We start from the raw sequence: 24,544 nt of genomic DNA, 5'->3' as shown, positions 1-24,544 counted from the left end.
CCAATTTGTCCACATCTTTCCTAAAGTGTGGTGGCCAGAACTGGACTCTGTACTCCAACTGAGGCCTTATCAGTGCTGTGGAAGAATTACGTCTCATGTCTTGCTGGCAACACTCGTACTAATCCCAGAATGATGTTTGCTTTTTTTGCAACAGTATTACATTGTTGACTCCTATGTGTCACTGTGATCCACTATAAACCCCACATCCTTTCTGCAGTACTCCTTCTGAGGCAGTCATTTCCCAATTTGTATTTGTTCAATTGAGTATGCCTTCCTAAATGTATCAGAGGGGTAGCTGTGTTAGTCTGGATCTGTAAAAGCAGCAAAGAGTCCTGTGGCACCTTATAGACTAACAGACGTATTGGAGCATGAGCTTTCGTGGGTGAATACCCACTTCATCAGATGCATGTAGTGGAAATATCCAGGGGCAGGTATATATGCCAGCAAGAAGCAGGCTAGAGATAATGAGGTTAGTTCAATCAGGGAGGATGAGGCCCTCTTCTAGCAGTTGAGGTGTGAAAACCAAGGGAGGAGAAACTGCTTTTGTAGTTGGCTAGCCATTCACGGTCTTTGTTTAATCCTGAGCTGATGGTGTCAAATTTGTAGATGAACTGGAGCTCAGCAGTTTCTCTTTGAAGTCTGGTCCTGAAGCTTTTTGCTGCAGGATGGCTACCTTTAAATGTAGTACTTTGCATTTGTCCTTATTGAATTTCATCCAGTTTATTTCAGACCATTTCTCCAGTTTGTCAAGATCATTTTGAATTCTAATCCTGTCCTTCAAAGTGCTTGCAACTCTCTCCCAGTTTGGTATTGTTCTCAAACTTTATAAGTGTAATCTCTATTCCTTTATCCAAATCATTTATGAAGATATTGAATAGAACCAGACCTCTCATTTGAGGAGGTGGGGAGGCATAGGTCACTTTAAACAAATTTGATGCTTGCCTAATCCCTGAGACTCCAGTCTCCGGGGTAAATAAAGTTGGACCAAGAGTGGACTCTAATATGTTCCATTTTGTAGTGGCTGTTGCAGGGCTGTCATTCCAGCCAGGAATTCCATCAGCACAGTATCTGGGATAAGATGACATAGAGCTAGGTATACCAGCTCTACCCAGCTGGAGAATCCCTTACACCAGGAGTAGGCAACCTATGGCACACGTGCCGAAGGCAGCACACAAGCTGATTTTCAGTGGCACTCACACTGCCCAGGTCCTGGCCACTGATCCAGGGAGCTCTGCATTTTAATTTAATGTTAAATGAAGCTTCTTAAACATTTTAAAAACCTTATTTACTTTACATAAACAATAGTTTAGTTATATATTATAGACTTATAGAAAGAGACCTTCTAAAAATGTTAAAATGTATTACTGGCATGCAAAACCTTAAATTAGAGTGAATAAATGAAGACTCGGCACACCACTTCTGAAAGGTTGCCGACCCGTGCCTTACACCAAGGTAATCCCAACTACCCTGATAGAGCATATTTAAGATGGTAGCACAAAGCACTGTTACTGGTGGCCAGGATCTGGCCCGCTGTCCTAATTCATTTTGCAAGGTGCTGTGATTGTAATAAGTAATGGTAAGTATTATGAATACTCTATATAAAAAGAGTTCTGTGAGTGAAAGCAGTGTTAGTGAAAAGAGAATGTTCTGGTAAAGCGAATAGTCATTGCATCCTCATTTCTACATAAGGGAAAGCTGTTGGTGAGAAAAAAGAAAAGGCTATAAGCAGACCATCAAAAAAAGAAAAAAGGTGAAGACACAACACTATTTACTGTACTGATTAAGAACCATCCTGTATAGATGCAGGTCACCACATTAGTGGATCACATTGCAAGCTTGGGCTCTTAAAACACCATAAAGGAAATGTATAAATAGCTAACGCTTATATTATCACTAGAGGGCAGTAAATACAAACAGATTAAATTGAATTACATATTATACAGCAAGAGTCTATATTTTTTCAAAATGAACAAAGGAACATGACATTTTACTGAATATCTCAGTGAGAAGATGCTAGATTTTACTCTTTATTCCCCATTCCCCACCAAAAAGAGTCATAATTCAGATTAAATTTCATTTTGTCTGTTCAGCTACATAAAATACTGTAATTCAAACCACAGGGTTAATATACCATTTCCCAAATACAGCCATGCTAGGAATGGGAGGTGCTTAAACCATAATATTGGTTTAATGACTGTAGTTCTGAAAAATATGAGACTGCTGATGTTGTGCTTTTGCAACAGCATAATTAGGCTGTAATTACATTCTTTAAAGCTGATCTTTTTTTTCATGGGCCTTGCCTACACTGTGGATTTGCTCCAATTGCAGTCATCAGTGGCCTGCCACCAGTGGAGCATCACTCTTCTTGAGCCACATTGATGGCTGGACACAGATGGCTGTAATCAGAACAAATCCCTAATATAGGCAAGGTCTTGGGTTTGTTCTATTTGGTTCTAAATTTTGTCTCGTCCCACAAGACTGTCTTATGTAGAATCTAGGGAAGTTGGGTCAAGCTCCTGGGGAAGCTGCTGAGGTGATTTGCTGAATCACTACATTTCTAGCTGTCCTGCTCACACCCCCTTCCTGACCAATGTCAAACTATTTGATGACTGTGTTGGGCCCATACATACACAAACCCTAGCTCACAGGAGTTTACAGTCAACAGACTTTCCATTTTTGGGGAGGCTTTCTGCCAAGGTGCATTCCAAAATAAAACCTAGGTGAACTTGGCCAATTTGGTGAAAATAGTCTAATGCTAGCTGCCAATAGGAAAAGGAGGCCATGTTGGGGATGATTACTATTATTTGGTGTTTAAAAACTCAATATAAATGTTTCTGATCTTTTCAAACAGCATTCTTACTTGGCTGAGAAGACTGCAATATATAATTCTGCTTGCAGCACCTGTGACTTTGACAAATAAACAAGACTATGAAGGGTTAAACTGTGTTTTGCACACAGTCTGTCTTTCTTTGAACTTTGCACTGTTCACTACATATGGCTTGCACTACAGCCATCATCCTTCTGGTCAAGAGTGACTGTTCAGGATTCTTTTTGAAGCCTCTTGATGAAGCTTTGTCCATGAGCTTGCAGTTGACACGTATAAAGAATTGTTCTTCCTTCCCTCAAGGCTGAGCATGTAACTGCTACAGCTCCCCCATTACCTGCTGCTAACCTATGGAGTGAAAAACCAAAATAATAAATTGTCTCCCCTGTATGACAGTTCAAAGCATTGCATCTGAGTAACCAAAGTGGCAATCCAGCCTCCATTATGTTCTTTTCTTCAGGCTTGAAATGTTGCTATCTGTCTTTCCTTTTGACTGATCCTTCAGAACCTTTCTCAGCTGACAGGAGCCAGAAAGATAAGGTGGGTGAGGTAATATATTTTAATGGACCGACTTCTGTTGGTGAGAGAGACAAGCTTTTGAGGTACACAGAGATCTTCTTCAAGTCTGGGAAAGCTACTCAGAGTCACAGCTAAATACAAGATTGAACAGATAGTTTAGCATAAATAATTAACACATATTCTAGGGGGAGGGTTCCAGAGCCCGGGCTCCAGTTTGAGCCCAAACATCTACACCACAATTTTACAGGCCCACAACTCAAGTCCTGTAACCCTAAATCAGCTGACATGGGCCAGCCCCAGGTGTTTAATTGCAGTGAAGACATACTCTGAGAGACTATTCAAGGTGGAGTGGCGCGTTAACACCTCTGCAGTTTTAGGACAAAAAGTGGGGATTAGTGGGTTACAGATTGTTGTAATAATCCATAAATCTAGTTTCAGAGTAGCAGCCGTGTTATTCTGTATCCGCAAAAAGAACAGGAGTACTTGTGGCACCTTAGAGACTAACACATTTATTACAGCATAAGCTTTCGTGAGCTACAGCTCACTTCTTCGTATGCATAGAATGGAACACACAGACAGGAGATATTTATACATACAGAGAACATGAAAAGGTGGAAGTATGCATACCAACAGGAAGAGTCTAATCAATTGAGATGAGCTATCATCATTAACATAGGGAAATAGATTCAATTAGTGTAATGATCCAACCATTCCCAGTCTCTGTTTAAACCTAAGTTAATTGTATCTAATTTGCATATTAATTCGAGTTCAGCAGTCTCTCTTTGGAGTCTGTTTTTGAAATTTTTTTGTTGCAAAATTGCCACCTTCAAGTCTGTCACACATAAATCTAGTGTCTTTATTAAGATCATGGTTTTTACAAAGTTATGAATTTAGGCTCCCAGGCTCATGTTTTGAAGGTGTTGTACAGGTTTCCTTTGAGGATGAGGACAAAAAGTTTGGATATGGAGTCACTGTTTTGTGAAAAGTGTTCACCCATGTATGATATGGTTTTTTTTCTTTTATCATTTTTCTGTGTGAGTTCATCTGAAAGCATAGTGATTGTCTGGTTTCACCCATACAGTTGTTATTGGGAAGTTTAGTGCACTGGATGAGGTACACTACATAGAATCGTATGACTGGAAGGGACCTCGAGAGGTCATCTAGTCCAGTTCCCTGCATGCTCCAGGTAAGATACATCACCAAGTGCAAAAGCAGCAGTAATTAAGGGATTGTGTTCAGGGTGAAACTGTCCCTAAGCATTCTCTTCCTCCAAGATTATTCTGTTCAAGTTCCGAGGTAGCCTAGCTCTGATTTTGACCCTACTTACAAATATTATTTAGTAAAAAAGCATATATCCCAAATGCTGTCCATGTACACCGAGAACTCTAGCTGTAGCATAAACATCAAAAACATAAGCAATATATGGCACAATTTAAAAAAATCAAAAGCTTTTCAGTTAGTTCTGTTTTTCTGGGCTCCACATTTTGGGAAGCGATTCTATGTGAATAAGCGGATATCATAGAATCATAGGACTGGAAGGGACCTCAAGATGTCATCTAGTCCAGTCTTCTGCACTCATGGCGGGACTAAGTATTATCTAGACCATCCCTGACAGGTGTTTGTCTAACCTGCTCTTAAAAATCTCCAATGATGGAGATTCCACAACCTCCTTAGCCAATTTATTCCAGTGCTTAACCCTCTGACAGTTAGAAAGCTTTTCCTAATGTCTAACCTAAACCGCTCTTGCTGCAATTTAAGCCCATTTCTTCTTGTCCTATCCTCAGAGGTTAAGGAGAACAATTTTTCTCCCTTCTTATAACAACCTTTTATGTACTTGTTAACTGTTATCATGTCCCTTCTTTGTCTTTTCTTCAACAAACTAAACCCAGTTTTTTCAGTCTACCCTCAGAGCTCATGTTTTCTAGATATTTAATCATTTTTGTTGTTCTTCTTTGGACTTGCTCCAATTTGTCCACATATTTTCTGAAATGTGGAACCCAGAACTGGACACAATACTCAGTTGAGGCCTAATCGGCGCAGAGTAGAGCGGAAGAATTACTTCTTGTATCTTTCTTACTACACTTCTGCTAATACATTCTAGAATGATGTTTTCTTTTATTGCAAAAGTGCTACACTTGTTGACTCATATTTAGCTTGTGATCCACTATGACCCCCAGATCCCTTTCTGCAATACTCCTTCCTAGGCAATCATTTCCCATTTTGTATGTGTGCAACTCATTGTTCCCTCTAAACTGAAGTATTTAAGAACATAAGAATGGCCATACTGGGTCAGACCAAGGGTCCATCCAGCCCAGCATCCTGTCTGCCGACAGTGGCCAATGCCAGGTGCCCCAGAAGGAGTGAACCTAACAGGCAGTGATTAAGTTATCTCTCTCCTCCCATCCGTCTCCACCCTCTGACAAACAGAGGCTAGGGACACCATTCCTTACCCATCCTGGCTAATCGCCATTAATGGACTTAAATACTTTGCATTTGTCCTTATTGAATGTCATACTATTTACTTCAGACTATTTCTCCAGTTTGTCCAGATCATTTTGAATTTTAATCCTATCTTCCAAAGCACTTGCAACTCCTCCCAGCTAGGTATCGTCCGCAGACATTATAAGTGTACCCTCTATGCCATTATCTAAATCATTGATGAAGATATTGAACAGAACCAGACCCAGAACTGATCCCTGAAGGACCTCACTCAATATGCCCTTCCAGCTTGACTGCGAACCACTGGCAACTACTCTCTGGGAATGATTTTCCAACCAGTTATGCACCCATTTTATAGTAGCTCCATCTAGGTTGTATTTCCCTAGTTTGTTTATGAGAAGGTCTTGCGAGACAATATCAAAAGCCTTACTAAATGTTACCATGTTGTGAAAGATATATGTAGGACACATGGATCTTAAAAGGTGTGTTGTGAGAGGTATGCAAATTCCAGAAAGGAATGCAAATACTGTATTTTAGGGATTTGAGGTTTTTCTCATAGTCTTCAGGACAATCTATAATTTCCCCCTCTGTTCCTCAGTTCTCCTCAGAAATATGCTCCTGCCTGTCAGAACATTGTACCGATTCTTTAAAAAAACAAACAAACAAAAAAAACCCTTTGAAAGCATGTATTAAGAAGAATCTGTAGGTTCTTCTGGTATACTCTACAGATAGTCCATAGGCAGGACTCCTGTGAGAATATCTGCAGATATCCATGATTAATCTTTACCGGGGGGCCATTTGGGCAACATTATGAAACCATTCTTCTAAGATCTGCAAAATGATGGGGTTAATTAAAGTCTGTGGACCTCTCCTCATACTGACTAAATCACTGCCCTTGGTTTGTACTATAGCTGGGATTGGTAAGAAGAGAACCCAAAACCCAGATACTTGTGGTTCTTGCAAAATGGAGATAAAATTTTGGTTGATGTTGAACTTTTCTAAATATGTCTGATGTGTCAGGGCTTTAAGGGGAATCAATAGATAGTTTTAACTGAACTGCATTTAGATATTTACTGCTGCTTCTTTTATGATAGGAAAATTTGAGATAATTTTAATGATAATCCTGATTTCATTGTAAATGTACTATACAGCTTTTAAATCCTTAGGAGTCAAGATGCCTTAGGGAAAACTCTTTGGTGGCTGACAGCACTGGAGTCTAACTATCCTTTGAGGTTTATCTCCTTAGAAGTTAGAATTCTTGCATGGTGAAGGTCCCACAGTAGATGGGTTAATTTGCTGCGGTGAACTGAGAAAGCCTTGACTGAATGCAATCCAACCCTTTAGCTAACACCATCCCTTTGGTTCAACGTTTATTTTAATGTAAAAGCCCATTCTTCTTTAAAAAAAGAAAAACAGCATAATTTATTTAAAAGATTCATATCATTCTTACAATACTTTTACATCTAATTTACAGATAGTTAGAAAGTTAATATTCTGTTGAAGGAGAGAGAGATTTCTGCAGAACAATCTGAAATTAACAGTAATTATTGCAGTGATTCTTTTGATATGACATCCACCCTGGAATTATTTTGACAAATACTCATGGATTCATACAGTTTAAGGCCAGAAGGGACTATTAGATCATCTAGACTAATGTGTATATCACAGGCCATTACATTTCACACAGTTACTTGTGTTTGGCTAACACATATTTTCCAGAAAGGCATCTAGTCTTGATTTGAAGACATCAAGAGATGGACAATACACCACTTCCTTTGTTAGTTGGATCCAATGGTTAATCACACTCTGTTCTGTTAAAAAAATTGTGCCTTATTTCCCATTTGAATTTGTCTGGCTTCAGCTTCCAGCTTTTCAATCTTGTTATACCTTCATCACTGAATTAAAGAGTCTTCCAGTACCCTGTATTTTCTCCCCATTCAGGTCCTTACACTTTGTGATCAAGTCACCTCTAAGTCTTATTTTTGATAAAATAAACATAATGAGCTTTTTGAATCCCTCACTGTAAAACATTTGCTCCAGACTTTGAATCATTTTAGTAAGCTCTTTTCAGCACCCTCTCCAGTTCTTTGACATCTTTTTAACTATGTTGACACCAAAACTGGATGCAGTACTCCAGTAATGGTCTCACTAATGCCATATACAAAGGTAAAATAACCTATTTACTGCTTCTTACTACTCCCCTGTTTATATATCAAAAAATCACATTAGCCCTTTTTGCCACATCATCACACTGGGAGCTCATGATCTACTATAACCCCTAAATCCTTTTCAGAGTCACTGCTTTCCAGGCTACAGTACCCCATTCTGTAGGTTTATCCTGCATTCCTTGTTCCTAGATGTATAACTTTGTATTTGGTTGCATTAAAATGCATTTTGTTTGAATGGGCTCAGATCACTCCTTATGATTGCCCTGTCATCATCATCATTTACTATTCTGCCAGTATTTGTGTCATCTGCAGATTTTAGCAGCGGTGATTTATATTTACTTTCACATCCTGGCTGATAATGTTGAGTAGTGTCAGGCCTACTACTAATACTTACAGAACACCATTAGAAATACCACCATTTGATGATTATTTCTCATTAGCAACTATTTTTGGAGATCTGTCAGTTAGCCTTTACTTAATATATTTAATGTTCTTTTTTATATTGTATAGTACTGAATTTTAATCAACAGGTCACGTGTTATTAAGTCAAATGCCTTACAAAAGTCCAAGTATATTATATCTACACTGTTATCTTTATTAACAAACTTTTATAATCTCAAAGAATGAAATCAGGTTTCTACAACAAGACCTGTTTTACGTTGAGTGGCCATAATTGTAGTGCAGTCCTTAATTCCTTATTAATTTGATCTCATCAGCTTTTCCATTATTTCACCTCAGATTGATGTTCAGCTAACCAGGCTATAGTTACCTGAATCATCTCATTTGCCCTTTTTTAAGTATTGGTACGTTACCACTGTTCCAGTGTTCTAGAACTTCCCTGGTATTCCAAGATTTATTAAAAATTAACATCAGCGGCCAGAGATCTCTCTTCATCCAGGTCTTTTAGGACTCTTGGGTGCAACTTACCCGGGCCTGCAGATTTAAAAATATTTATTCCAGTATCCCTGGTATATGTTGTTTAACATCCTCCTTAGTTACTAGTGGTCTGGAAAGTACTTCATCATCGTTATGTGATACAAGCAAATCATCCTGATTCTTAACAAATACCGAACAGAAATATTTATTGAACACTTCTGCTTTTTCAGCTGCATCATTAACAATTTTACCATTCTCATTTACCATACTCATTATCTGAGGAGGAAAATCCTTGGAATATCCCATTTTACCCTTATGTACATTAAGAGCACCTTTTGAGTGCCTGAATTTCTGCTGTTTCCCAGTTCTTTCATTGTCCCATTTTATCCTAGGTGGTTATTGTGCATGACTACTATTTACTGTAAATCCTTCTGTCCTACACAATCTCCTATGACCCAATAGTGACTCATTCCAACTTTGGAAACTGAAAACGAGAATCAGACAAAAAGATTACTGTAAACGAGTCAGATGTGTGAATTTACCAAGTTTAAAGTTGTGAGGTGGTCCACAATATTTTTCCTCCCATCCAAAAGTCAGGTGACATGTTAGCGTCACCAGCAAAATGATGATGGTGAAATACATTGGGTGACTTGCCAGTTCCTATCAGGATGGGTTAATGGTTCTAAAACAAATTATAGATTTATTCCATGGTGTGTGAATTAGTTCTCAACAGTTTAAATCACTACTAATATAAGTCACATTGTAACAGCCATCAGCTGAAAAGCTCGCCAGGCCCTTGCATGTTGCAGGAATTTCACTCTGCAAACTCAGCAAAGTATTCACGTCGTTTTATAGAAATCCTGTAAACATCTTAAAAAAAAAACCTTGCAAAATCTTGCATGAACCCACAAACCTCACCACAGTAATTTAACATTTTCTAGATAATAAATGTAATTCTCTTCTTCACTAAGGCCTTATCTATACTAGAAAATTAGGTCAGTTTAACGATGTCATTCATGGGCATGAAAAATCCACACCTTTAAGCAGCATAGTTAAACTGACCTAAGTCCCCATACAGACAAGAATTCTTCTGTCAAGCTAGCCACCACCTCTTGAGGAGGTGAATTACCTACTCTGACAGGAGAACCCCTCAGCATTCTACACTGAAGCTCACCGTTGTAGCAGTTTAAGCGTAGACAAACCCTAAATTGTAATTTTAGAGTAGATGTGTATCTAGAGAATAATAATCAGTAAAATATAGTATTTTCAGATAGAGTAGCAGCAGGCATAATTTTTTTAAAGAGCTCTTTTAAAATATTCCTTCCCTGAAGCCGCTTTTGTATTTTTAGCAAAGATTTTGAAAAAAAAAATTAATATTGTATTTAAGGACTAACTTTAGCTAACTCTCGAATCAGACTTAACATAGCAAAATAAGAACACTGGCTGGAAACACCTTTGTAATGTTCATTCTTACTATACACTGCAATGAAAGCTTCATGAATGCAGGTTTCATCCAATACACAGTAAAATATATGTTGGCTGTTAATGTAGTACCTTCCATGGCATGGTTTTCACCTCCTCCCTCAACAGTAGGTTAAGAGGCAGGGAATTTCCTGCTGGCTCTGTGGACTGTAACATCTGTCCCTGGTGCTAAGCATGCAAAGTTGCCTCACAGACTCTATTAAAAAGAATCATATTGGAGGGCCACTGAAAAGGTGTTGGAGCCCCTGAGTATTAAACTTTTCTCAGAAATGTCTATGGGACTGATGAAGAAAAATGTAATTCCCTGGCCCTGCATAATTCACCACTCTTGGACTGTCCGGTCCCAACCCCTTCCGCATCCCCAGATTTCTAAGAGCATTCTGCAGGGTCTCTGAAAATGAAACAGTGCCACAGATATGCCATACAAGCAGAGCAGGAGAAATCTGCCAGAAAATGGTCCTCTCTGCATGCAAATCACAGGGCAATAACCTGTGCCCATTTAATCCAAACAAAAATTTTAAGGAAATTTGGTCTGCAGATTATTCATAGCCCTCTTCTGTAACTTTTAAGACCAAAGTTTTATTACATCATTTTCACCATATATTTAATTTGAAAAATCAGCAAAAGATATGTTTAATTTGTAATTTTGGTAACCGATAGGTGGCAGCAATGCTCATCTGCAGAAGCTGACTAGGAGTGTGAAAACAATATAACATATGTGGCCTGCTGCTTTCATGCTAAATAAAAAGCACTTCTCTAGCATATAGCTCACAGTTCTATATAGTAGGTTAACTGTGTCCTATGACAGTGATTCTTCAGACTGTACATTTTTCCTCAAATACCTTTTTGGAGCCATTTTAATGTTCTGCTGAGGCTGTAGTGGCCAACCTGTGTTTCCAAAGGTAAAATATTTTATGGACATTTTCCCTATATAAGCGCAGAAGAGTGAGACACATTGGATTGTGTCTCTGTGTGTGCAAGAGAATATTTTTCAGTAATGTATTCACTCAAATCTTGTTACATTTTTGAAATATACAATAACATTTCATTGTATAATATTCTCCTTACCAATATACTGTACACTGTGCCAGAGGTATGTGGTGGCTGTACCTGCTTGCTGTATTTCCATTGCATTCCAGTTCTCCTGTAAGGAGATCTGTTAATTTCATTATTTTTTGTGTGTGATTGATTTTGCTAGGGTTTGATTCCCTTTCAAGCACTTAGCACTGCTGAGATTGCTTTCTAGCATCATCACTCAGTGGGGTAAAAAACACTTCAGCCAAAATCTCCCTCATGACTATTGTCAGTCAGCATCTTCTAATGAATCAGCAGTGGGGGCTAAGATTGAATGCTGTACCTCATTCATCTTGTCTTTAGGCATATCACCATTGTCACGTTAGAAAATTGTCCCTTCTTATGATACAACAAAGACTCTGAAATTTGTCTCAGTAGTGCACAAGTTTTACCCCAATGGGTGCAAATAATTTATTCATCTTTCTGAGTTTAATTGTTTGCTGAGTGGCAGATGCAAGCATATTTCATTTAGAGCTCTGAATCAGCTCATTGACATGCATCACTTTTTAACTAGTCACTTCTTTTCTGTGAGGTATAACTGTAATTAATTACATTAATCTGGTATGACACTGGAGTGAAAAGTTGCATAGCTACAGCAAGAATTTCATGACTACAGTGCCTTTGTTCTGCTTTCTGCATGGAAGCTTTACATGTATTTAGAACTGTAAGATTGTAGGTTGGCTTGTGTTATTCCATCTTAATAATAGGTGATTTTTGTCTGCTGAAATAGCAGAACGTTTTGAGTTAGCAGACTGATCCATGGCCAAGCAGGAATTGATCTGTTTTTTAATTCAGATGGCATCAAAAGAAAAAGCATTTTCATTGCTACAGATGGTCACATATGTTTAAGAATCCTGGAAGCTTTATTCTTCTGGTTTCCATTACTCATATGATTCAAATGTGTTCCTTTCCCACATAAAAAGTTAAAGAGACTGGACAAATGACATGCAGTGTGTGTAGAATACCTGCTGTACCTTTTTTTTTTTTTTTGGATAGGTTTGACGTTCCCTTTGAATGGAGCTGGCAAATGATACTGACAATAAAAAAAAGTTAAGCTAATCAGTCTTTTTTTTTTCTTTTTTGCGTGGAGATAATGCTAAAGGCAGGAATGACATTATTAAATAGAATTTAGCATAGAAAAGAAGAAATATTCTGTTCCCAGGAGATTCACCCATGTTAACCAATCAGAAATTAGCATTCAGCATGTCTTTATCCCCTGCATTGATATCTTTTAGGATGAAATACAATTGGCTCTTAGTTGGGGTTTGTGGGAGGGATTAGTTTATACTGTTCGTGACTTTCCCCTCGGGTCCTTATTTGGTAGCTGTTGATAGAACCAGTCTTTCCAGCAGCTGAGCATCTTGACATACATTATTCATTAAGTCCTGGTGTTCAGGAAATATGCAGATCCTTAGCTCTTTAGATATTTCTTCAGCTCATCCAATCTGTCTCTTCAAGCTAGTCCTTGAACGTCTGGAGTTTTACAAATGGCATTTATACAGTCAGAAGACCGCGCAATTGGATTTCATGTCCGAATACCTCATATCTACCTAATTGCAGAGAACCTTCAGATGAGAAAAAGTAACTAAATAATAATAACAACCTTTCTTCTGGAGACTCTTTTACATTATCAGATAGAGAAGAACTAAATATTTTTAGTTAAACTGGTAGTATAAAAAAATCAAAAATGCCTGAAGCAAACTATTTACTCTCAGTTTCTTGGGGCTACATTAAGGTAGGATTTTTGTTTTATCTTTTAAGAACTTTGATTTGCAATGTATGAATAATGGACAGTATGTTTGGGGGTAATATGATTGTGAAGATGAGAATCAGAAAAGAGAGCCCCCTTTGAGCAATAATAGTTCACCACACTGTATACATTCTTTCCCAGAAGGTATATTTGTATATTTTAAAATATTATTAATATATAATAAAAAATAGGTGATAAAGGTGTAGTCCTTATTTAGACCAAACACATGGTGTGTAGCTGCCTATGTAAAGTTAAAAGAAAATCAGTAGAATTATTTAAAAAAAAAAAGATTTTAACAGAATCATGCTACAAAAATAGCCTTTTTTAGACAGGAAAAAGCTGTTCTAGAAAATAAAATTGAAATACTGTACCATATGCTAAGGAATGTGTGATTAAAGTGAATGGGTTGAGAATAATGGGTGAATGTATGACTCATATTGGTTTTTATTAGCTGAATTACTGTGCAATTATGAATCATATCTTTAAGTAGCATTGTGTGTGTGTGTGTGTGTGTGTGTGTGTGTGTGTGTGTGTGTGTGAAAGAGAGAGAGAGAGGTTTTCTTTAAAACACAAAGAGACTGAAAATTGTGTTCTCCGAGTACTGAACTGTGTTGAATGTGGAACAACTTCAAATTAGTTTTAACCTGTAATACTGCTAGCAAATAAAATATAAAGCAGCTTATCTCTTACGGAAAGCTTTGCACAGATGAATTAAATCAGTATTCTAATTAGCACGCAGTGCAGAATCAATTTAGTACAAAATCATATTTGGGCTTTGTCTTCTAGTTATATGGCTGCATATGCATATACAAAAATCTGGGTTGTCATTCTAATTTTGTTCTCATGGAATATGTATTAAAATATAACTTCATCATCAGACGTTTAACATGCAATAGCTGTTCCAGATTATAGTGTTTTAAATAAAATTGTTACTGTGTATTCATTCTAAACTAAACAGTCCAATATAGGAACAAAATTATTTTACTAAATGTAATGCAGACATTGTTTTCACCTAGAACAAGATTTTTTATGCCCAGTTGTATTAATACTAAGAGGATCACAGCTTTGTCTTAGAATCTTAAAAATGAGAAATGGAAAACCCCTGTTACGTCATTGTATGCACTCTCTGCTAATGCAGAATCGTTACAGTATATTCTCAAATATTTTGTTCAATCATCTGTGAAGAGAATGTTTTTCATTATGCCAGTTAGCTGGATTCTCTTTATCATTTATCAAAATCTAAATTGAAATTATTTTCCATTCTCCAGAGTACATCTAAATGTTAAGCATTTTAAAAAAATTCTTTCAGAAATATTTCTTAGACAATCACACAGTTACTTATATTGCTCCTATTTTCTAAAACACAGGTGTTCAACCAGTTTTCCATCTCTCTGCCGAAGTCTTTAAAATGGGTTGATCTTTTGCTAATTGAATTTTAATAGGCAATATAACAGCCTTACCTGATTAGACATGATGAAATATGTCTTCTGTGCATGGTAGCTTCATACAGTGTGCATAGACAATGGTTTTAGCTAAGAAGCTGAATAAGTATTTGAACAGAATTTTGGTATATTGTATTTAGAAATACATTGCACAATTTAAGTATTTTGGGGAAAATCTTCCAGCCATAAAGATTTGATCTTGTCTTCTGACAATAAATATTTATAGAATTTAGGACATTTCTGAAATTCTAAAGAAGAAAAGACTGTCCTGGATACAATGAACCATAGCACATTTAAAACTGTTACTGGATAATAGCTTTATATATTTCTGTATGCTTTGGAAAGTACCTTATATTTTGTTAAAATATTTTTGAGAATTGTCCCTATGGAATATCCCTACATTGTTTACCAAGAGCATCTTTCTTTACACCAGTAAATGTCATTTATCTCAGAGCTGAGATGTATACAATATATATCCCTTTAGCACGCTTGAACATAAAAGTTTAAGCATGACCTTGAGGTTTATTAAACACTGTGGGCTCAAACATGAAATCTTCATTCAGGCAAGACTCCTATTGAAAGGTAGTTTTGCATTAGTAAAGAGTACCTAAGGACTGAGAATTAGCCAGTAGGGCCAGTCGATATTAAATAGCTTTTCTATCACATCTGGAGGTTTTTTAGAATGTAAAGATTTACAAATATGCTGCAATAAAATTGATTTATTTTAATTTTAGTTCTAGAACTATCTTTTAAATTGTTTTAATCAATATTCCAGAGTGGCTTTGTCCATGAAAGCATTGAGACTGAGGGATTGGAAAGGCTATGGCCAGTTTGTCCAAAAACTGCCTGCTTCCACTAGCCACAAATTCTGTGTTGTTGCAGGAGGGTGCAGTAGACTGCAGCCATTAATACAGCCCTTGAGCTGCAGCAGAATGGTTGGGTAGGTCCCCCCATATATTGTGGGCGGGATTCAGTGTATTCAAACACATACATAGCTCCCTGCATGAAGCCCCTTTACTAAAGCTTTGTGCTGAGGACAAGATGATCACAAAAACTATGTGAAAGTTTTTAAATTTTAACCACAAAAAGCTGTAGATATAAAATTAAACACACAAGCCAAATTATTTTATTACCATAAATTTACTTTGAACCTAATTACCATCCTTGAGACTTCAAGGTTCAACCCACTGTAAATATAACCCCAGAGAAATGTTACATGTATGTAAAAGGAGTTGACTGAGAACAATTAATACTGCAAGAAATTGTCAAAATTCTCCAAAGAACCATTGCAAGGTGTTCTGCACAGAGTACTATAAAAATATTATTTGTATTTTATCTCCTATAACAAAATAATGTTTGAATAAATTCTTAATAAAGTAAACATAGACACAAATGAAAATTCTGTGAAATTTGGAATATGTATTCTAGGCTTCAGCCCAAAACAAATTGAAATGACTAGGAAGCTTCTAACCCAAGTTATAAGAACACTCACTGTTTGGAAATAACCACAGTATTGAGGAAAAAGCCCCAGTCTTGCAAATACTTGTGTATGTGCTTTACTTTAAGCACGTGAATAGTTCCATTGAAGTTTATAGGCCTGCTCACATGTTTAAAGTTAGGCAGATGTTTAAATTTTTGCAGAATATGGTCCAAAATAAGCAGTCCTATTGTACTGTAATACTTTTGTGGCCTGAAGCTAGATATTTAGCATTACTTGACTATAGTGTCTGTGCTATAGTTTCCTATAGTAATAGTAAAAGGAAAAAAATAAGGTTTAATAGAAACATGTAAGAATTGAAACCAGGGTTTCTGCTATCTTCAGAGATTTTTCAGTAATTACATTATTAGATGTGGCATCAGTCTAGGGTGACCAGACAGCAAGTGTGAAAAATCAGGACGGGGGTGGTGGGTAATAGGAGACTATATAAGACAAAGCCCCTAATATCGGGACTGTCCCTATAAAATCGGGACATCTGGTCACTCTACATCTGTCTCCATTGTGAAAATATATGTTACTGACCCATTGGCCACATTACAGTGGGGAATTTCCAGTGGGGAATAGCTTAGCGCCTATGCATTCTTCAGTCAATGGTCTTTGACAGTTTAAAGGGTTTGGTATATCATTTTTGCTTTTAAAAAAGGTCTGGAAGCTGAAGTGGGTAAATCCCTCTCTGATTCTCCCTTGCAAAGCACCTTGTAAAAGGAGAATTTGGTGTACACGTAGGTCTGCCAAAATCTTTGTTCCTTAGGCTGAGATGCCAGTATAATAGCTACACTGTATGTTGTAAATGTGTCTTAGGAGCAATAGATTTTGCATATTATGAATTTAAAAATTATTCAAAATTGTGCAGTAGTTGGTTTGGGTTTTTTCAAAATACAACTTTTTAATCAATTTAACATTATCTAAAATTAATAATTTACAGTAATTATTCCAAATTTTGGTTGACTTTTATTTATGCCATTTTGAAACCCTAGAGTTTTCTCAAACAAGCAATTTTATTTCGTTGATCATGAATGTGCAATGTCTGGAAATGTAAAAGCACTTCCTAGCTGATCAATATTACTATTTCTGTAACTTACAAATCATCAGGGTATAGACATTTTAACCAAGTTTCATACCCTTAGGGAGGCTTTTACTTGCAGGCTGGGAAATGTATACTGTGCTGACCCACAGCCGTGGCAAGAACCTATGTGATTTAAGCTAAGATCTTGCAGTGGGCCATCGGAGTGCCAAGCACAGTTTCATTCTAAAACAACAATGCATGGATGAACAAACATGCTGTGAGTTGATGCTGCAGGGCAGCATATTCTGCTTGCCTTTTGAAGTGCACTCTTGGCCCCAGATGAAGTCAATGAGAGCTCAGTGAACCCAGCAGGGGACAACATGGCCCAAATTGTTATGTCTATTATTATTATTTTATTATTTGATTTATTATTTCATAGTAATGTTTCTTGAAAGAACAGAATACTGCATGTGAGAATTTCTGAATTAAAGCGTATCAAATAATAAACAACTACAGTAAACCAGCATACGATGACAACAACGACAAAAAATCTGGACTGTTTAATCACTAACCCAATCCTCCATTTGAAACTCAAACACATGAATAGCTATATGTTCCTGAGTGTTTCTGCCTAATAACAACAGCATCATTGTTCTTTTTCACTGGCAGCATATGTTATATCAAAGACTAACTTTATAAAGGACTTCAACAGAACATACATCTTAGTGCTGATAAAGTCACCTAGCTTTGTCATATTTAATTAAAAAAGAAAATCAATGCTAAACACTGTCCAGATGTTTTTAAAATGAAGTTAGCAAATCATATCAAAAGCATTGTTGGTTATGCACCTTAAGTATGGGAAATAAACTGAAGGATAGATTTGGGATTTATACTTCCAGTCTGGTTGAAGGCCAAGGGTGAAATCCTGGATTTTACTCCAAATATTGATAGTGACCTTTTTGTTTGTTTTGTGGAGGTTTGGAGTTGGTAGGAGCCTTATTTTAATATTAGTATCCCTATTATCGAATAGCAGGAAAGTAGAAAGCATTGACCAACATATTTGTACAATTTCATACTGTGTGGCAGTCTAGATTAGATTATATTGTTTAAAGTTACCTGTACATATGATGGACAGATGAGAGACCAAGGATCTGCATCAGGCCGGTTACTGTGAAATTAAAGAGAGTGTAGACTTTTTAAGCAGTTGGCATGGTCAGCAGAAATTCCAGGACAATCTTTCCTAGGTGATAGACTACCATTAATGCTGTGCTACATCTACAAAAATGAAAGGCGGAATTGTCTAGGTGTATACATCAAGGAAGGGAAGGAACTATTGTGAGTGGTAACTGGAATTAAGTGTATTATTAAAGAAAGAGAGAATTTAGTCTTAAATACCCTGAAGGTGAGATGTATTAGGATGTGGAATAATCTACCAAAAGAAGTGGTATCTCTCTAGACTGGATAGACTAACTTTCTTAGGCTGTTCAATCAAAATTTTCAAATTTGGGTGCCAAAAGTTAGGTGCCTAAATACATATTAGGAACTTTAATAAAGGCAGCATGTACATTTCAACAATTGAACTTCCCTAGATATCAGTAGATTGGGTGTAAATGGTTCTAATGGAGTTTTTAGGTTATGTCTTCACAACGAGCAGCACAGCTTCAGTGCTGCCGCTACGCTTTTGTAGCACTCATAGTGTAGGTATTTCCTATATCAACAGAAGGGTTTTTCCATCAATGTAGTAATCTACCTCCCTGAGTGGCGGTAGCTAGGTCAATGGAAGAATGTCTCCATCCACCTAGCCACATCTACGCTGGGGGTTTAGGTTGGGTTCACTATGATGCTCAGTGGTGTGAATTCCCCTGTGAGCGACATAGCGAGGTCGATCTAAATTTTAAGTGTAGACAGGGCTTAAGTTAAAGTGAAGATGTCTAGTACAAGAACATATAACTCACACACACACTTGCCAAATCTTGCAATTTTATTAAGCGTCTTCTGATAGTTATCAGAGTAGCAGCCGTGTTAGTCTGTATCAGCAAAAAGAACAGGAGTACTGTCGCCCACGAAAGCTTATGCTCAAATAAATTTGTTAGTCTCTAAGGTGCCACAAGTACTCCTGTTCTTTTTTTCTGATAGTTAGTGTTTTATTTAAAGCTCTAGCTCCTGGACTCAAAGCCCAAAGTGAGTATTTGAGAATCTAAACTTACTTTTTTTAAAATGATGGTTTCTAGCCCTCATAGTGCACTCTAAAGGCTCAAAAACCACAAGGCAAATAAACGCCCCAATTTTTATAAAATCGTCATGATTTTTAAGCCACTTGATTTTTGGAGCCCAACTCGTGCTTTTTTGATGTTTAAACATAGCAACACTATAGCTCTGAATTAGGTTTTAAAAGCCCAGTGATTGCTTATGTTGTTGTGTATTGCCATGTAGTTCTTAAAATCCATAACTCTGCATATGTAATATGTTTCTAATTTTTAGAAGTATGTAATAGTATGCTCCAGTGTAGTATATCCAAGATCAAAATTGCGCATTTGGCTTATGACAGAGAGAGAATTCAGACTTCGTAGAGAGAGCTTCCTGGACTAATCATATGTCCAGATGGAAGCAAAGATGGTAGAGATAGCAAATGCAGTGGTGACTGATAGTTATACAGTTACATTTTCAAATAGATAAATTTACCATGGTATATGAAGAACACCATCATAATGTCAATGACTTACAAATACAGTTTTAAAATATTTAATAATATTCACTGTACAATGCATTCTGGAAAAAAAGGGCTTCAGTGACAACATGGGGGGAGCTAATTTTTTCAGCCTGCTTTTCCAGATAAATGACAGAAAAAGAACAGGATTAATTATCAATTTTCAACATGGCATAATGTTTACAGTGGGGTGCCTTAGGGACATGTTCTGGGGCCAGCATTATTTAATATGACGATGATATGGAAAAGGAGGTGAAGAACAGTGAGATAGGAAATATTTGCAACTAATTGATACAAATTATTTGAGTTAGTCAAAACTAGAAAATATTGTGAGATGTTTCAGAGGAACCTAACAAAATTAGGTGAAAGAGTAGCACAATGACTGATGAAATTCAGTGCTGACAAATTCACGTTAATGTATATTGGAATAAGTAACTTTAATTGCTGAATGCTATTTACTGTTCCTCATAATACAAGGACAGGGAGATGTTCAATTACATTAAAAGGCAACAAATGTAAAGATTTTTTTCACAATGTGTACTTACCCTGTGGAACTGACTGCCACAAGATATCCTCAAGGCCGAGAGTTTAGTAGGATTCGAGAAAGGATTATACATTTATATGGATAATGAGAATATCCAGGTACATAAATAGGAACCATATATATGTTAACCACTAGCTGCTGGGGGCAGTAAGGAGGAAACTTCATCTGTGAGCAAGTTATTTCTCTGAAGCCTCTGCTACTACTCCCTGTCAGGGACACGATACTGGACTAGTTCATCATTGATCTGATCCATTGGGCAATTCCTATTTTCCTTTGTTTCAAAAGAAAATAAACCAAAAACCACTTCCATAGGGATAGCTTTTGTTATGGGTTTAGAGTAAAGAAGAGATACTGACATGTTTGATCCTTCCTACAAAGATATTTGAACTTCTGAGTTATTTAAAAAAAAAAAACTTGAGAAAATTGCAAAATGTATGGCAACAAACCATATGGAAAGAGTGAGTGTATGTGTATGATAAGGAGAGCTATAGTACAGAGTTGTTCAAAAATGGTTTCCCATTCCTTAGCACAACTAAAAAGTGTTCCTCTGTGTATACATAGACTATAACTTAGTTATTTCTCTCCAAATTTAAAATTCAGAAGATTGAAGTAGCAAAAATAGTAGTTATAGTCATGTGTGCACATGCTTGCAGTTAGAATTTTCAGTAACTCACATGGTCCCAATGTCTCTGACACCAAATCTTTGGGAAATATCTATCTTTAAATTCTGTCTTCTAACCATGGAGAAGTTCCGAAGTAAAGCAATATTATTTTGTGTTGTTATTTTCACAATTCATCTGTCAGTTTACTGTATCTTCTGAATATAATGTATTTATTTATTATAAATCAATACAATTTTCTTATTCTGAGGTAACTGTTTCTTAGCCATTAACATGCTTTTTTCTCTTTTTTTCCCCCAGTTTAAAAGAATGCTCAACAGGGAGTTGACCCACTTATCTGAAATGAGCCGATCAGGCAATCAGGTCTCAGAATATATATCAAACACATTCTTAGGTAAGAATATATTATGGGAGTGATTTGTCTTTTTAGTAGTTATGCATTCCATAAACTACATTGTTTAGTATTTGGACAGAGAGATCATTATAAATTGATAAAATTAGCTCTCTGCATAAATTGTTTCATATATATATATTGTGTTGCTGCTTTGCTCAGAATGTTGTTGAGTACTGTAGCGAAGTGTTCTGGTTAAAGACCTATTCCTATGTGTTCCCATGAACTGTTATAGTTAACATGAAATAATCTTGCCTATTACCAACATAATTGAGGAGAGATTAGTATAGTGAATTGTTTGATAGATTTAAAGATTTAATCCTTGCACCCAGTTCTCATTTTGCCCAGTACAGAAGTTATACGGTTATACTATAAAGGCATCTTGATCTGATGAAAATACATAGCTAAAAATAATCTCATTGAATCTCTCATCACATGGTGGTGGTGCATTGGCATTCCCCATCTGCAGATAGAGAGGGTGATAAACATGACTGAGTCAACATTTGAACAGATTTCTGCTAGGAGAATAACTTCAGCCAAGGAGCTTGTGGTGGGGAGGGCTTAGTAACCATGACATTGTATTAGCAGGTGAGAGGGCTGTTCCATTATTATCTTCATAAGTCCCACCTGTGTGATTTTGTAAAGAAAAAAGATTTTTTGCTATTTGTAAATAAAAACAATATATTTGTGTATATTGAAGATAGATATAGAACATGGTAATTTAAACATGGCTTGAAGACATGCACACACTTAGCCTATTTAAGATTGTGAATATAGGTATGGACACATGGGTATGTCTAGATTAGGATTAAAGGGCATTAAAATATATGTTAAAATATAGCGTGAATGTGTGTGTGTATTTAAATAAATTTTATCCAAATCTCCAATACCCTAAATGAATTGGTTAAAATGGGGTCCATTTAATTTATTCACAGGTTCAGTAGAATGCCCAGATTCACCTGCACAGTAAAGTTTAAGTGAAACTCTATTGTACAGTTTCAGGAATATTTAGAAGCTCAGGATAAGGCTGCCTGAGGAGATGACCCACTTAGAAGATGCCTCTCACATCCTCTGACTGAAAAGACTGAGCTATCAGCATCTTTGCATGTTTTCACGTGAAAAATTAAGAGTAATTTTGACAGGAATAAAAAATGCAGCTGTCAGCCTTTCACATGTGACCTGCATCTTTCAAGCAGAATAAGCTCTGGAGAGACAAACACTTAGAATCTACTGAGAATGAATATTGTCTTTCTGTGGTTGGCATGCAAATAAAAAACAATATATTAATAAATAAAGGAAATGCAAATGTAAGGAGGTTGCAATACGACTACCTCAGTTACAGAACTCTCCTTAAATATATTAAAATAAGAACATGCATATCAAAATATAGATTCAGAACAACGTGTGGACAGAAAATGTTCTTACAGAAAATTTAAATGAATTTATGTCTTGTTAACCAAATTCTGCATTTTCCCCCTTATTTCTTTAATACTCAACCCATCTGCTGAGCATTTAAAGACCTACTAACATTTGAAAGCTAGGAACATTTAGTGAGAAAGATAGGGTGTTACTGTTTTGCTTTGAAATATAGGCGCTGCACTCCTAATCAGCAACACATGCCTTGAATAGAATTATTAATAATTACAACATATATATATATATATTTTTCTCTTGGTAGAGAATCAAGGGTCCTACAGTGTATATTCATACATAAACAGTGTGATTAACCAGTTCTCTTCTAGACAGATAATGTAATAGAACCTAGCAACCAGTATAAAATAATCTGCTGTAAAAACCATATCAATATGGGAAATTATCTTATTTTAAACATACAAAAGGTGATCAGTACTCATAGCATTAGTTGCCCATATTTACCAAAAGATGAGGAAATCCCATGGAATTCCATGGCAGATCGCAAATCTTTCAGACAGACACTTTCTTTCACTTGAGCTAATCTGACAACTCAGTTTATAATCCTCCCTGTTGATGGATCTAAACTTTGTGCATATGACCGAAACCATAAACATCAAGGTATGCACACGAGTCACTGCTCTTCATTTGTTGTCTCTTTTCACCAGTCAAGAACTCTCCTCCTCCCCTGCTTTTCTAATTGGTCAGAGAGTGGGGTGGGGAGCGGGAATTATGCTGCAGGCTAAAAACTTGGTGGCATTTTTACATTCTCTTCTTTGCTGTGATTTGTTCGGAATCCTCTGCATTTTCCAGTGGTTGCAAACTCCTGAAAGGTAGACAATAAAAACTGAAGAAGCAAACACAGTAATCCAGAAATGCTACTGCATTCCCTATGCAGTTTCAGTCTATCCATTAAAGATGACCAGTGCAGGAGGGGAAAAGATGTTTGTACTTTTTTTTTTGTAGGATATATATGTAAACTTATAGAAGGTCAGAAGGTTGGTTGGCTTGTTTAGAAGTGTATTTTTAATTATTTTCCCTGATAATTTTTATGTTTGAAATATCAGTCCTTGACTTTCCTGGTTTTGCTGGAGGACTCCTTGAAGGACTGGAGAACACATGGTGGTATTACATCACAAAAGATAAGCTTGAGAAATTGAGAAGGAAACATTTTAAATCAAACTGTTTAAAACTCTTTGCTTAGTTGTTGTTTTTTGTTCATTTGGTTTGGTTTTGGCTTTTGGGCGGGTTATTTGTTTTGTTTAATAATTAGGAGAAAAGCCCTCTATTGCAATAGATTTCACATGCACACATGCTGTCTCTTCAGTTGAGGGATGAAAGGGCATATTCTTCAGTTCACCAGTCCTCCATCAAAAACAGGAAAGTTCGTGCTAGCCCTCTTCTTTCTAAGGTTAGAAAAAAAGAAAATTGCTTTTTAAAATCTTTTCATGCCTCCTTTTATATATCATAAGGAAGCAAAAAGGGCAAAACCACTTTTTTCTCTCCATTGCAGGCCTCCTTGCATGCCACTTAGGCTAACTTCAAAACCTTTAACATTCAAGAATATTCCATTGTTTCATAGCACAAAAGAAGGGGCTTTTTAAATGTGGGAGAGGAAGTTCAGAGACTACTTAATTAAATTTGTACATATGGGAAAAATACATTTAATATTTAACTCTTTCAGACTTTGTTGCTTTCCATCTGCTTGAAACGAGATAAAAACAGTTCAGGAGAACCTTTCCCAAATGAATTGCATGCGATGAAATCCAGACTCAAAGGGTATGTCTACACTGC

General features: G+C 36.6%; 1 protein-coding gene across 17 annotated transcripts in view; it reads left to right on the top strand.

The window, feature by feature from the left end:
• The window catches only part of PDE4D (phosphodiesterase 4D), a 1,085,833-nt gene that overhangs the window by 1,046,088 nt on the left and 15,201 nt on the right, over window positions 1–24,544 (top strand). For 16 of the 17 annotated variants that reach the window (XM_039543145.1, XM_039543146.1, XM_039543150.1 and 13 more), the window contains one exon: window positions 21,250–21,343. In XM_039543145.1, coding sequence (XP_039399079.1) covers window positions 21,250–21,343 — 94 coding nt within the window. Of the gene's footprint in view, window positions 1–21,249; window positions 21,344–22,336; window positions 22,603–24,544 lie in introns of those variants that run through there. The other variant, XM_039543162.1, reaches the window with a different exon arrangement.

This window comes from Mauremys reevesii, linkage group 6 (genome assembly GCF_016161935.1).
Source record: "Mauremys reevesii isolate NIE-2019 linkage group 6, ASM1616193v1, whole genome shotgun sequence".
Classification (NCBI taxonomy): Eukaryota; Metazoa; Chordata; order Testudines; family Geoemydidae; genus Mauremys; species Mauremys reevesii.
The sequence above is the reverse complement of the archived record's forward strand: the minus strand, read 5'-3'. Positions and strand labels throughout refer to the sequence as shown.